Below are 12,700 nucleotides of genomic sequence, written 5' to 3'. Positions count from 1 at the left end.
GACTGCCGGCTTAGGCCCAATCCCCCAGGGAGCGGGCCTAAGCCAGCAGGTGGACATCCCCCAAGGGGTCCCAGACTGCGAGAGGGCACAGGCCGGGCTGAGGGACCCCCCCCCTCCAGTGCACAAATTTTTGTGCACCAGGCCTCTAGTCTATATAATAAAAGCCTAAGCAACCCTTATGGCAGAACGACCGGTCGGTTGCTATGATATGCACTGACCACCAGAAGGCAGACACTCAATGCAGGAGCTGCCCCCTGCGGGTCAATGCACTCCCACAAGGGGAGCGCCCCTCAGCCAAAAGCCAGGCTCACAACTAGCGAGCGCAGCGGTGGTGGCGGGAGCCTCTTCTGCCTCCACGGCAGCACTAAGGAGCAGCGAGCTGAGCAGTAAGAGCAGTGAGCAGGCGGACGGTAAGGAGCGAGGAGTCCTGGCCTGTGAGAGGGATGTCCAACTGATGGCTTAGGCCTGCTCCCTTAGGGGGGTCGTAAGCCGGCAAGTGGACATCCCCCGAAGGCTCCTGCCGGACTGCGAGAGGGCAGTCCCCATGCATGAATTTCGTGCACCGGGCCTCTAGTTTTTATAATAACTCACAGAGACAATGCATTACAACAGATCAAGCCTTATACAGAATACAATGACTCTGTTTATCTTTCATATATTAAAAATGCCTTTCTGGAATTAAAACATAGATTTTTAAAGCAAAAAAATAAAAATTTACCAAGTGTAAACATCTTAAGAGTAATTTATTCAGTCTCTGACATTTTACCAGCATATTTTTACCTGCTCTCTTCTTTTAGTTTCCTGGCTGCCTGTGTTGATAACTTAATCTGCAAGTCGAGTCTCTGCAGGAAATCTCTGGCTGACACTTCCTCGGGCGGCACTGGCTGAACAGGAGATGCCAGAGGACTGGGAGAAGATGGGTCTTCCACAACTGCGACCAGCCCTTCTTCGTGAGAAAAAAGGCCATGGACAGTTTCACTTTCTGGAGAATCAATTGAGTTAAGTCCATTAAACAGCAAAGGCTTCTCTGAAATAACTGGGATGTTCAAAGTTTTCTTCAGAAATATGCAATCATTGGTAAACAGTTTATTTGCCCTTTTAATCTGTTCCATCTAAAATATAAAAAAGGAAACACAGAGTTACATATAAATAAACCCAGAAATATGGCTTATTATGCAACACAGAACTAAAGATATCCATAAAATAAAAATAAAATTTAAAAAGTAAAATAGCCCTAGCTGGTTTGGCTCAGTGGATAGAGCATCAGCCTGTGGACTGAAGGGTCCTGGGTTCGATTCTAGTCAAGGGCAAATGCGTGAGTTGTGAGCTCAATCCCCAGTAGGGGGTGTGCAGGAGGCAGCCGATCAATGATTCCCTCTCATCATTGATGTTTCTATCTCTCTCTCCCTCTCCCTTCCTCTCTGAAATTAATAAAAATGTTTTTTTAAAAAGTAAAACAAAAGTATCCATGAGCAAAATGTGTACAATGCTTTATCTGGGCTTGAGACTCTTAATTCAGGCTTTGCGACCTCCCCAGATACCCGCAGTTATTTCAAGAGATGTCAGGAAATTCTGTCTCTCAATTTTAAAGCTGAAAAGACTAATTTCCCCCCACTATATGAATTGCCCTACAAGGCAGCTTTTACCAAGCAGTTTTAAATCCCTGAAGTTAAAAAATACAGAATTTTCAGCACTTATTTAATAAATTCCATTCTTATTTTAACATTTCTATTATCTGATTTTTTATGATCTACTAGAGGCCTGGTGCACAACATTTGTGCACGGGTGGGTCCCTCAGCCCGGCCTGCGCCCTCTTACAGTCCAAGACCCCTCAGGGGATGTCTGACTGCCAGGTTAGGCCCGCTCCCTGAGGGGTCCATAGCCCTGCCATGGAGGCGGGAGAGGCTCCTGCCACCACCTTTTTACTCACCAGCTGTGAGCCCAGCTTCTGGCTGAGCAGCGCTCCCCCTGTGGGAGCACATTGACCACCAGTGGGCAGCTCCTGCATTGAGCGTCTGCCCCCTGGTGGTCAGTGCACATCATAGAGACTGGTGGTTCTGCCATTTGGTCGATTTACATATTAGGGTTTTATTACATAGGACTAGAGGCCCGGTGCACAAAAATTTGTGCACTGGAGGGGGGGTCCCTCAGCCCAGCCTGCCCTCTATCACATACTGGGAGCCCTCAGGGAATGTCCTACTCCCTGCTCCCTGCTCCCCTTGGGGAACAGGCCTAAGCTGCAGTCTGGCCTCCCTTTGTGGGAGGCAACTGGGCTGATCAGGGGAAGGCACCAGCCCCATCACCCCGCTGCTGCAGCCACTGCCAGTCACCGCAGCCACCAAGGTGTTTTTATCAACACGGACTCCAGTCCCTTCACCATGAAAAAATGACAACTTTCTTTAGGCATTTTCAAGATGTGTCTTTCATAGGATATGGCATTTCTTTCTTTCTTTCTTTATCCTCACCTGAGGATATGTTCCCATTGATTTTTAGAGAATGTGGAAGAGAAAGGGAAAGACAGAGAGAAACATCAAAGTGAGAGGAACACTTTGATTGGTTGCCTCCTGCATCAGCCCTGACCTGGGCCCGTGTCAGGGAGGAGCCTGCAACCTAGGTCAGAATTGAACCCAGACCCTGCGGTGGGCAGGCCGAGGCATTATCCACTGAGCAAAACCAGCTAGGGCAGGATATGACATTTCTTAGCCCTCCAGCAGCTGACCTTCCTTTTTTTCTCCAGGAGTGAGGTAAAAAACCCTAGATCACCTTATTGGATTCTTATTACCCAAGTTACTAAGAATATTACCAGTGGCATACAGGGAGCTTAGCCAATGAGCAGTCAGAAAAGGTGTTTCCTCTGTAGTTCACACCAATTGCTGCTCGCCCCTGCCCCCCAATCGCCCGCTTTGCCCCTGCCAAGGCCTAACGCCTCTGGCCGAGTCATTAGGCCTGGGCAGAGGACCCCCAGCTCCCACAATCTCCTGCTCTGCCCCTGCCCAGGCCTAACGCCTCTGGCCAAGTCATTAGGCCTGGGCAGGGGACCCCCAGCTCCCTGCCATCGCTGGCTCCACCCCTGCTCCCAGTGATCGCTGGCTCCCCCCCTGCCCAGGCCTAAAGCATGTGGCCGAGGCATTAGGCCTGGGCAGGGGACCCCCAACTCTGCCCCTGCTCCCCGCGATCGCTGGCTTCGCCCCTGCCCAAGCTTAACGCCTCTGGCCAAGGCGTTAGGCCTGGGCAGAAGACACCCAACTCCCCGCGATCACCAGCTCCACCCCTGCCCAGGCCTAACACCTGTGGTCGAGGCGTTAGGCCTGGGCAGGGGACCCCTAGCTCCCCACCATCACAGGCTCTGCTCCTGCTCCCCGCCATCGCCCGCTCAGCCCCTGCCCAGGCCTAACTCCTCAAGGTGTTAGGCCTGGGCAGGGGACCTCTCAGCTCTGATTGCAGGCTCCGATCGCCGCTGGGCGCCTATGTATGCAAATTAACTGCCATCTTTGTTTGGTTAATTTGCATACTCATCCAATTGGCTGGTGGGCGTAGCAAAGGTACAGTCAATTTGCATGTTTGTCTATTATTAGGTAAGATTATGTGTTATTTTAGTGCTTCCTGTGTCTCTTGAATTGTATTTGGTCACATAATGGATGCAGGAGGTGGCACAGAGATAAGTATGATGAGAATTTGGAAGAATGGTGTAGGCCAGGACTGTGGTCATTCAGAAAGGCCTCACAGAGAAGATGGGGTTCTGATATTGATTCTTTTGACTTTAAATGGACCTTGAAGAATGGGCAGAAGTGGGACAGGTAAGGAGAGGAGGGAGAGAGTACTTTACATACAGTGTCTCATTTTTTTATGCCCTATAGAGTATTTGAATCTCCCCTTTACTAATAAAGGTTACAAAGTTCATAGAGGTTATGTCCCATGGAGTCATAATCCAACTGGCAGATGAAGAAGTGAGAATTTAATACAGGTTTCTAAAACCTCAAACTCTTTCATAGCCTGTGGGTGCCAAGGTAAGGCATTTGGGTTTTATTTTAAAAGTTATCAGTGATGGGAAGCCATTATACGGTGAAGGAAGGGAATGACAGAAATTATTTGATTACAGTTAAAGATCACTTTGTGGAAAATGGATTAGCATCAGTGGAATCAGGGAAGCCCAGTTATGGAGGAAACTGCAGTAGCACCGACAAGAGACTAAATAATCCCAAACAATGCAGTGATGTTTTAGGAGTATTTCATACTTCTATCTGAGCCTAGATGGGCCTAATGTTCTGGGAATTTCACCTCACATAAAATGAAGAAGCGTCATGATCCAATCCATGGAAGACCTGGAAAACTCTACAGCTATCTCAATCTTACCTGTTTAACATTTTCTAATACCCAATGAATGCTGAGAATAGAAAGTGTGACCTTTTCCAGGTGACCCAGAGCTACCCTCTGTTTCTTGGGGGCAAATGAGTAAGGGAGAAGGATAGCAATCCAATGCTTTCATTTCAAAACTCTTTTCTAGTCAGGATTGAATAGTATGACTCAACCAAGTTTACTGTCTAGTCACTAAGATACAGATTACAGAATAATTAAGAGCTAACAGGGTGGCCACAAGGTCAACCACAATGAAATTAGGTAGATCAAGTGCCATCAACACCTTAACAATTTATTTAGAATGACTCCTGTAAATGCCTTCTCTAAAGGTGAATTTATTATGGGGGGAATCACAGAACTTCCCCCACAAAAGGTAGCTCGAGGGCAGCTGCCGAGCATGGCCAAGAACTCTCCCCAAAGGCAACTCTGGCCAGCGTCATCAGGCTGCCTGCCTAACAGTGAATGCAAATTTCATAATGTTTTCCTTCCTCTTTAACAGTAATAATATAAATGGAACCACTTTAAAATGGAGCTGGCGCCCTAACCAGTTTGGCTCAGTGGATAGAGCGTCGGCCTGTGGACCAAAGGGTCCCAGGTCGATTCCGGTCAAGGGCACAAACCTTGGTTGCAAGCTTCTCCCTGCCCAGGCCCTGGCCAGGGCTCATGCAGAAGGTAATCAATCGATGTGTTTCTCTCACATGGATGTTTCTCTCTGTCTTTCTCTCTTCTACTCTCCCTAAAAATCAATGGAAAAATATCCTTTGGTGAGGATTAACAAAAATTTTTTTAAATAACTAAAAATAAATAAAACGGAGCTGGAGCTGCCATACCAGCTGAACTGCTTTGCATGTCTTATGCTCAAACCTTGGAATGTTCAAAACAGGGCAAAATAACCTTTGGATTGAGCCTAAAGCAACATTGCTTCCCAAAACACTGTTTGCAAAGATAATAAGAAAGCAGTTATTATGACTACTGGACAAAAAAATTAAAACATTGTTTAGAATTAATATCACTATGTTACCTGCACCAATGAAAATGTCTTGCTTCTGTTGATATAATTGTTCCCCTTCCCATTCTCACAAATGCCTTTGTCTCCTAATTGGAGTATTATTTTAGCTTCTGATTGAATTAATGTTTCCCAAATAGTTATCCTTTTTTATCTCAATAAATGCATGTTGCCTCTCATTTTACAAGGCCTTTTATTTTTAGGTTAACACTCTCCATTCTTTAAAAATGACACACCCTTGCCCGGCCCATATGACTCAATGATTGAGTGTCAACCTCTGAACAAGGAGGTCACGGTTCAATAACCGGTGAGGGTACATGCCCGGGTTGCGGGCTTGATCCCCAGTGTGGGGTGTGCAGGAGGGGAGCCGATCAATAATTCACTCTCATCAATGATGTTTCTCTCTCTTTCTTCCTCTCCCTTCCTCTCTCTAAAATCAATAAAAACATATTTTTTAAAAAACACACCCTTCTAAAGATATTTAAGTATCCTATATAATAAAAGGCTAATATGCAAATTGTCCCCTCAGAGGTTCCACCTACCAGGTGTTCGACCACTGGCTATGACATGCGCTGACCACCAGGGGGTGGCGCAGACCAAAGGAAGGCCCTGGCCAGCAGCCAGCAGCTGGGGAAGGAAGGCCCCAATCAGCCCTGATCACTGGCCAGGACTAGGGACCCTACCCGTGAACGAATTTCATGCACCAGCCCTCTAGTACATAATAACTAACATTGACATAACACTGTGTGACTTGCAGAATATTTTCATGTATATACAGTTCTCATTTCATTACCATTTTACAGAAAAGACTTACCTATTATAGGATTCTCTCTAGATCATTTTCTAGTAAGTGCTGTATTCACCCCACCCCAACGTCCCCTGTTAAGTTCTAGGTTTTGGTGGCAACCAGACTCTTCCACTGCCATGTGCTAATGGGGGAAAAGATTTATTTCTTTTCCACACTATCTCAGAACATATGACACTCCATTTATATGAAACTAGAGGCCCAGTGCACAAAATTCATGCAAGGGTAGGGTTCCTAGCAGCTGCCGGCCAGTGGGGCCTCCCTTCCCTCGGCCACCTGCCAGCCCCATCCCCTGGTCAAACTCCTGGTCGAACTCCCGGTCGAACTCCCAGTAGAGGGGACAATCTGCATATTAGGCTTTTATTACATAGGATTTCCAGGAAAGGCAAATCTATAGGTTAGAAAGTAGATTTGTGGTTGCCTAAGGCTGGAGAAGGGAACAGGGAGTAAGGGCAATGGGCACAGGGATCCCTCCAGGGTGATGGAACTGTTCTAAAATTGGATTCTGGTGGTGGTTGCACAACTCTGTAAATTTACTAAAAGTCCTTGAATTGTACACTTAGGATGGGTGACTTTTGTGCTATGTATATTATTCCTCAATAAAGCTGTTAAAAAAAAAAGAATACATGAGAATCTATTAAAACCCCAAAGTATTAAAGGTTACTTTACCATACCTCTCACTACAAGTGGCACTATTTATTTATGGTTCTCTTTCTCTGACCAGCAAGCGTCAACAATTTCCAACAGCAGGGGCTAAACCGGAAAGATTTACACACACTTACATTTCTAACTCCTAACACTTGTTCCCCCTAAAATGACAATTAGTTCACTTTTTCACCTTTTCTCAGCAAGGCGACTTCTTGCTAGGGGAAGTGTTAAGTGACTGGGCTTAGCAGCTCATTGGAAGGGAAAGAGAAACGCTGGTAATGAGAGTAACTGAGGGCAATGTGGCCTCTGGAGAAGGGACAGCACAGGCATGTTGCCAAGGGAAAGCAAAGAGATGAAGAAAAGGGTTTATGCAAATAACACCCCCCTCCCTGCCTCCTACCCACTTTCAGTTTCTATTCTGTTCTCTGAACGTTTTTTGCAGGTTTCAAATGAAGAGTTCACAGTGGCTGCCTGAAGCTGATAACTTTCCTCCAGAGGCTTGCGTCCCACTAAGAAGAGTAGGGTCACCGCAAGAGCCATAGCTAAATCTAGTTACTAGGTTAGGCAGGGGCCTTACTGTCTCAATGGAGGTAAGAGTAGCCAGGGAAATTCCAGCCCAAGCAAGTTCATGGCTGAGATCTGACCTTTAATAATTTCTCAACTCAGCTCAAAGAGTTTCAGTTTCCCAGACCCGCTTTCTTAATACCTCTTGCTCTGGTAAAGATACTCTCATCTAAATCTACTAGTATATTTAACTCAATATAAAGACCCAATGCTGGGGACAGGGGAGGAAAGAAGCACCAAGTACCAGCTGCAGCAGTAATCTTTCTGCAGGTTGGAGAGCTAGCCTCAAATCAAACTTCACAATTCAAGTCAAGCAGGCTGCACCCCTCATTCAGGCTGGGCCCCAGCTTTAAGGGTCTGCTCAACTCCAGGGCTAGTGACTTCATACCAGTCAGGCTTTCCTGTGAATGAAACCCACCCATATGTGGAGGGCCCACCGTGTGCCAGACTCAGGCTAGACACAGAATATACAGAAATAAATCACACAAGCAACCTGGCATCTCACATAGCTAGAGGCTGATGGAAAGCAATAGCTGATAAACTCACTATGCATAAAAAGAGGACAGCATGCCCAGCCAGTGTGGCTCAGTGGTTGAGCATCAACCTAGGAACCAAGAGGTCATGGTTCGATTCCTGGTCAGGGCACGTGCCAGGGTTTCAGACACAATCCCTAGTAGGGGGCCTGTAGGAGGCAGCCGATTGATGATGTTTCTCTCTCTCTATTGCTCTCCCTTCTTCTCTCTCTAAAAATCAATTAAAACATATTTTTTTAAAAAGAGGGCAGCATATGTTATCTTGTAGCCCCAGCATACTAGCACAGAGCCTCAAACAAACCAGGCTCAATAAAAGTAGCTCAAAAAATAATGAATGTCAGTTATTAATATCTATGAATGACTAAAAGGGATGGTGGAAAGAGTCATTAAGATATTTCCTAAGTCGCCCCAGCTGGTTTGGCTCAGTGGATTACACGTCGGCCTGTGGACTGGAGGGTCCCGGGTTCGATTCCAGTCAAGGGCACATGCTCAGGTTGCAGGCTCGATCCCCAGTAGGGGGCGTGCAGGAGGCAGTTGATCAATGATTATCTCTCATCATTGATGTTTCTATCTCTATCTCCCTCTCCCTTCCTCTCTGAAATCAATCAATCAATCAATCAATCAATCAGATATTTCCTAAGTCACTGGCAGAAGAACTGAAGTCCATCGGGTGTCAGACCTGGCCAGGTTCTCAAACGTCCACATTCTTATTTCCTATAGAGAAGCTTCCTGAATCCCATGGTCCATCTCTATGGAAGAGATACTCAAATGAAACAGTAAACTAGTAAGCAGAAAATGTATAGCATGTCAACAAATCACCTAGAACCCAATCATTTTCACCACTTCCTCTGTACTGCTTTGGTTCAAGCTACTATGCTCTGACCTACATTATTGCAAAGCCTCCATCCTCTCTGGTCTCCCTGCCTTGGCACTCACCCCACCACCTCCATTACCCTCACCAACCCCCGCCACCCCCTGCCTGCCTAGTCTCAAAGCAGCAGCCAGAGTGATCCTTTTAATGCATAAGTGAGATCATGAAACTCTTCTGTTCAAACTCCGCCAATGCTTCCCAACTCATTCAGAGGGGGGGAAAAAGCACCCCTGCCTGCCTAGTCTCAAAGCAGCAGCCAGAGTGACCCTTTTAATGCATAAGTAAGATCATGAGACTCTTCTGTTCAATCTCCGCCAATGCTTGGCCCTAAGTTCTTACAATGGCCCTAAGTTCTTACAATGGCCCTAAGTTCTTACAATGGCCCTAAGTTCTTACAATGGCCCTAAGTTCTTACAATGATCCAAACTTGTCAATTATGTTCCCACTTCGGGGCCTTTGCACCACTCGCTGTTTCTTTTGCCTGGAATGTTCTTCGCAGATATCTGCATGGCTCCCTCCATCACCTCCTTCGCAGTGAGGTCTTCATGACCATACTAATTTTATATTGCAGCCACCTATATCCTTTCCCTGCTTAACTGTTTTCATTTTGCTTATCAATACCTGACATATAACATATTTTGTTTACTTACTGTCTCCACTGACTAAAATATAACCTCCATGAGGGCATGGATATTTATTTATTCACTAATGTATCACCAGAAAGATAGAACTGGAAAAAAAGAAAAGAAAAATTAGATGAATGATAAATACTGTTTGCAAAAGCAGGGCAGGAAGGGGAAGAGGGCTGCAAGTTGACAGAGAGTAGTCAGGAAGGCCTCCTGGAGGAGATATTTAAGCAAAGACTTGAAGGCAGTGAAGGAGCGAGTAGCTACATGATTTGTAGGGCTCAGTGAAAAGTGCAAGTGTGGGGCGCTTGTTCACAAATTATTAAAAATTTCAAGATGGCAATAGCGAGCATTAAACCAAGTGCAGGGCTCTTGTAAGCATAAGGCTCTTCTAAGCATGAGGCCCTGTATGACTGCACAGGCCACACACCCATGAACAGGTCCCTGCATGCAGCTCTCAAGAAAAGAATGTTCCAGACAGATGGAACAGCAAGTGCAAAAGCCCCAAGAAGGGACAGTGCTTTGGGAACAAGCAAAGAAGCTGTGCATAAAAAAACATGAAGATTCCTGGGTCCCTTTTCTGGATAATCTGATCCAGTAAGTTCAAGGTCAGCTAGAATCTTTTATTTGTACCCTGTCCCAAGGCATTCTCCTATGCAGGAAGTTTGAGGAACACATCTGTCTCCACATCATGGGATATACTGGTACATTGCTACTAGCCATTGACTGTGTTCTACTTCAGATAGCCAGTTTCCAGGTTGTTCCCCTAGTAACCCAGGACTAGCAACCAGGTCTCCATCTTCACTCCTTGTCAGAGTATGTGCTCTGAGAACCTCTTTCTACCTAAAATATCTTTTACCACCGAGGGACTGAGGTCCAGCTTGGACTCCCAGCCGGGTGGCGGGGGAGCTGTTATCAGCAGAAAGGCTTCCCTCAGAGTTCCTGCTCCGCTAAGTAAGATTGCAGAGCTGTGCTCTGCTCTTGGCAAACATGGGATGTTCAAGTCTAAGTTTGCCTGGACTCACTCTTAATTTCCAGGTGCACTGCTTTGGGTCTCTAAATCTCCAACATTGCATTACCTACTGCTTTAAACAATAGCTTAAATATATTGATGATCCTGGTAGTCAATATTAGAAACTTACTCAAATTCTTTCTGCTCAGTCATGGAAAGAAGAAAACCTTTCTACCTTTTTAGCTTCCACTGAAAAATCTTAATTTACAATAAGTAAATCCAGTTAATATCTGCAGATTTTAATTAAAGCAAGGATATCACTTTACTGTTACAGGATTCATGCTTTTATTGGTTCTACATAACTAGCAGAAGAGCCTCTAAAAACATCATCAGCTGTATAGTTCATGGCCCAAAGTAAATGATATATATGTAATAAACCAGTGGTTCTCAACCAAGAGTGAGTTTCTCCCCAGGGAACATTTGTCCATGTCTGAATGGGGGTGGGGCTTCTACCAGCACGTATAGGCAGAGGTCAAAGATGCTGCTAAACATCCTACAATGCATGGACAATCCTCCCGCCCCCCTGACCCAAACAAAGAATTATCCAGTCTATAATATCAATAGTGCTGCAGTGGAGAAATCCTGTAATAGACTATTATGGCCATAGACTATGTAGTTCCCAATTCATTATACTTCAGCTTAACATCTTAAAATTGTCTTTCTAAAACTAATGAAAAATCTGATTTACACTAACAGAAAGCGGTGATAAGGTTATGAGTAACAGGATTTATATTAGTGCAAAACAGGGGTTAGAAGGCATTTGGTCGAAGGTGGAGACCTGCAGTGAGCAGATGTTTCGAAGCTCTAAGCAAGTCAAGGGAAACCATGGAGGGCTGTGGTTACAGAGGGACTGATGTGGGCAGTGGCCAGGGAGATACCATTTCTCTGGATACCATGGGTTCTCAGGTGCAGTCCCCCTGGCCTAGTAGGTATGACCCACAGAGACCAGACAACAAGACTTTCCTTCTTCAGCAACCAAGATGCTAAGAGAGCTCTTGGTAAGTCTAGGATAAACATATGGATGGAAATTGGAAGTAATATCTAGAGGAAAAGCAAATGCTTTATCACTGTGCGGGTTCAAGCTGGTCTCCTTGAATAAGCATACTTGGAAAACATCCTTACCCCTCATCCATCTTCTCATCTGTATAAAGGAGATTAATTACACCTATCTCAAGGCTTATTTGGAAAATCAAACAAGATGGAACAGGACAAATGCAATGCCTGGCACACAGCAGACATTCAGCAAAAGAGAGCTACTGTTATTTGCCAACTCTGCTTTCCTCTGGCTTTGACCCAAACCAGTTCTCACTAATGCACATAAGAACTGTAGCTCTAAGCTCACCTTTAGAAACTCCCAAGAAGGAAGAATGGGACTATCCATGGCATGATGTCAGTGCACGCCTGCACAGCAAGATCCCTGCTCTCAAAATGTTTAAATGATAGAAGGACCTGCTAGGAAAACATATACCAACCTGCATGTGCAAAATGCACATTACTCAGTCTCTATCACTGGTGAAGGGCCAGAAAGAGTTTCACTTTAAGAGACAGATATAGATAAGATCACCTTTCTTCCCCTCGCTGTCTAAGGTGCTTCAGGAAAGAACACTGAAAACTGATACAGAACTCAAATGCACAAAGGCCATCACACAGCTCAGAGTTAATTATAAGTAATTTTAATGAAACAATATGTTCCCTCAGGTTTCCATGTTCTTCCCAGAGGTGTAACGCAATATGCCCAAGGCACACACACTTATAAATTTCTAATAAACACAGCTCTCCAGCTCACCTAGACCACCGTTCTTGGCTGCTGCCTAGCGACAGGTGTCACGTTCACAGTTGCCAGTGAGCCCGGGGGTGTCATTTCACTTCTAAATAAAGAAGCATAATCGATCGAACCAGAACATCCTGCGGGAACAACTACTATTCCTGGCTCATCACAGTGCATGTTGACACAAAATTCCCTGCCCACGTCCACACGTCAGTTTGGCTATGAGTAAGTATATAGGTGGTGATATGAACAGAACTGGAAATCGGTTGAACGTAGCTCCGGGTGATGCCAAAACCCAGTCCTCTTTGGCCTGCCTCACGCGACAGATCTGGTCCGAGTCTGGGCAGGGCACCGGGAACTCGATGCACCGACCTGGCCCGCCCCTCTGGCTACCGGACCAGCTTTGGCGACCATTTCTGTCTCCAGCAGAGCGCACGGAGGCAGAACCTCCCGGGCACAGATGGCTGCCTCCTCGACCCCCATTACTTGCACGCCCCGCCCTGCGCCGCCC

At 45.8% G+C, this 12,700-nt stretch overlaps 1 protein-coding gene across 3 annotated transcripts in view; it reads right to left on the bottom strand.

The window, feature by feature from the left end:
• LYSMD2 (LysM, putative peptidoglycan-binding, domain containing 2) overlaps nucleotides 1–12,283 on the bottom strand; it is a 15,013-nt gene extending 2,730 nt beyond the window's left edge. Inside the window, exons 1-2 of one of the 3 annotated variants that reach the window (XM_005863930.2) lie at nucleotides 12,208–12,283; nucleotides 781–1,112 (exon numbers count right to left, since the gene is read on the bottom strand). In XM_005863930.2, the coding sequence (XP_005863992.1) occupies nucleotides 781–1,112 (332 nt within the window). In that variant the 5' untranslated portion in view covers nucleotides 12,208–12,283. Of the gene's footprint in view, nucleotides 1–780; nucleotides 1,113–4,976; nucleotides 4,988–9,433; nucleotides 9,455–12,207 lie in introns of those variants that run through there. The other 2 variants (XM_014537793.1, XM_005863929.2) reach the window with 2 other exon arrangements.
• Nucleotides 12,284–12,700: the final 417 nt, after the last annotated feature.

The sequence above is a fragment of the Myotis brandtii genome, unplaced genomic scaffold, assembly GCF_000412655.1.
Source record: "Myotis brandtii unplaced genomic scaffold, ASM41265v1 scaffold182, whole genome shotgun sequence".
NCBI classification, from domain to species: Eukaryota; Metazoa; Chordata; class Mammalia; order Chiroptera; family Vespertilionidae; genus Myotis; species Myotis brandtii.
This window is presented reverse-complemented; position numbering and strand designations above follow the sequence as displayed.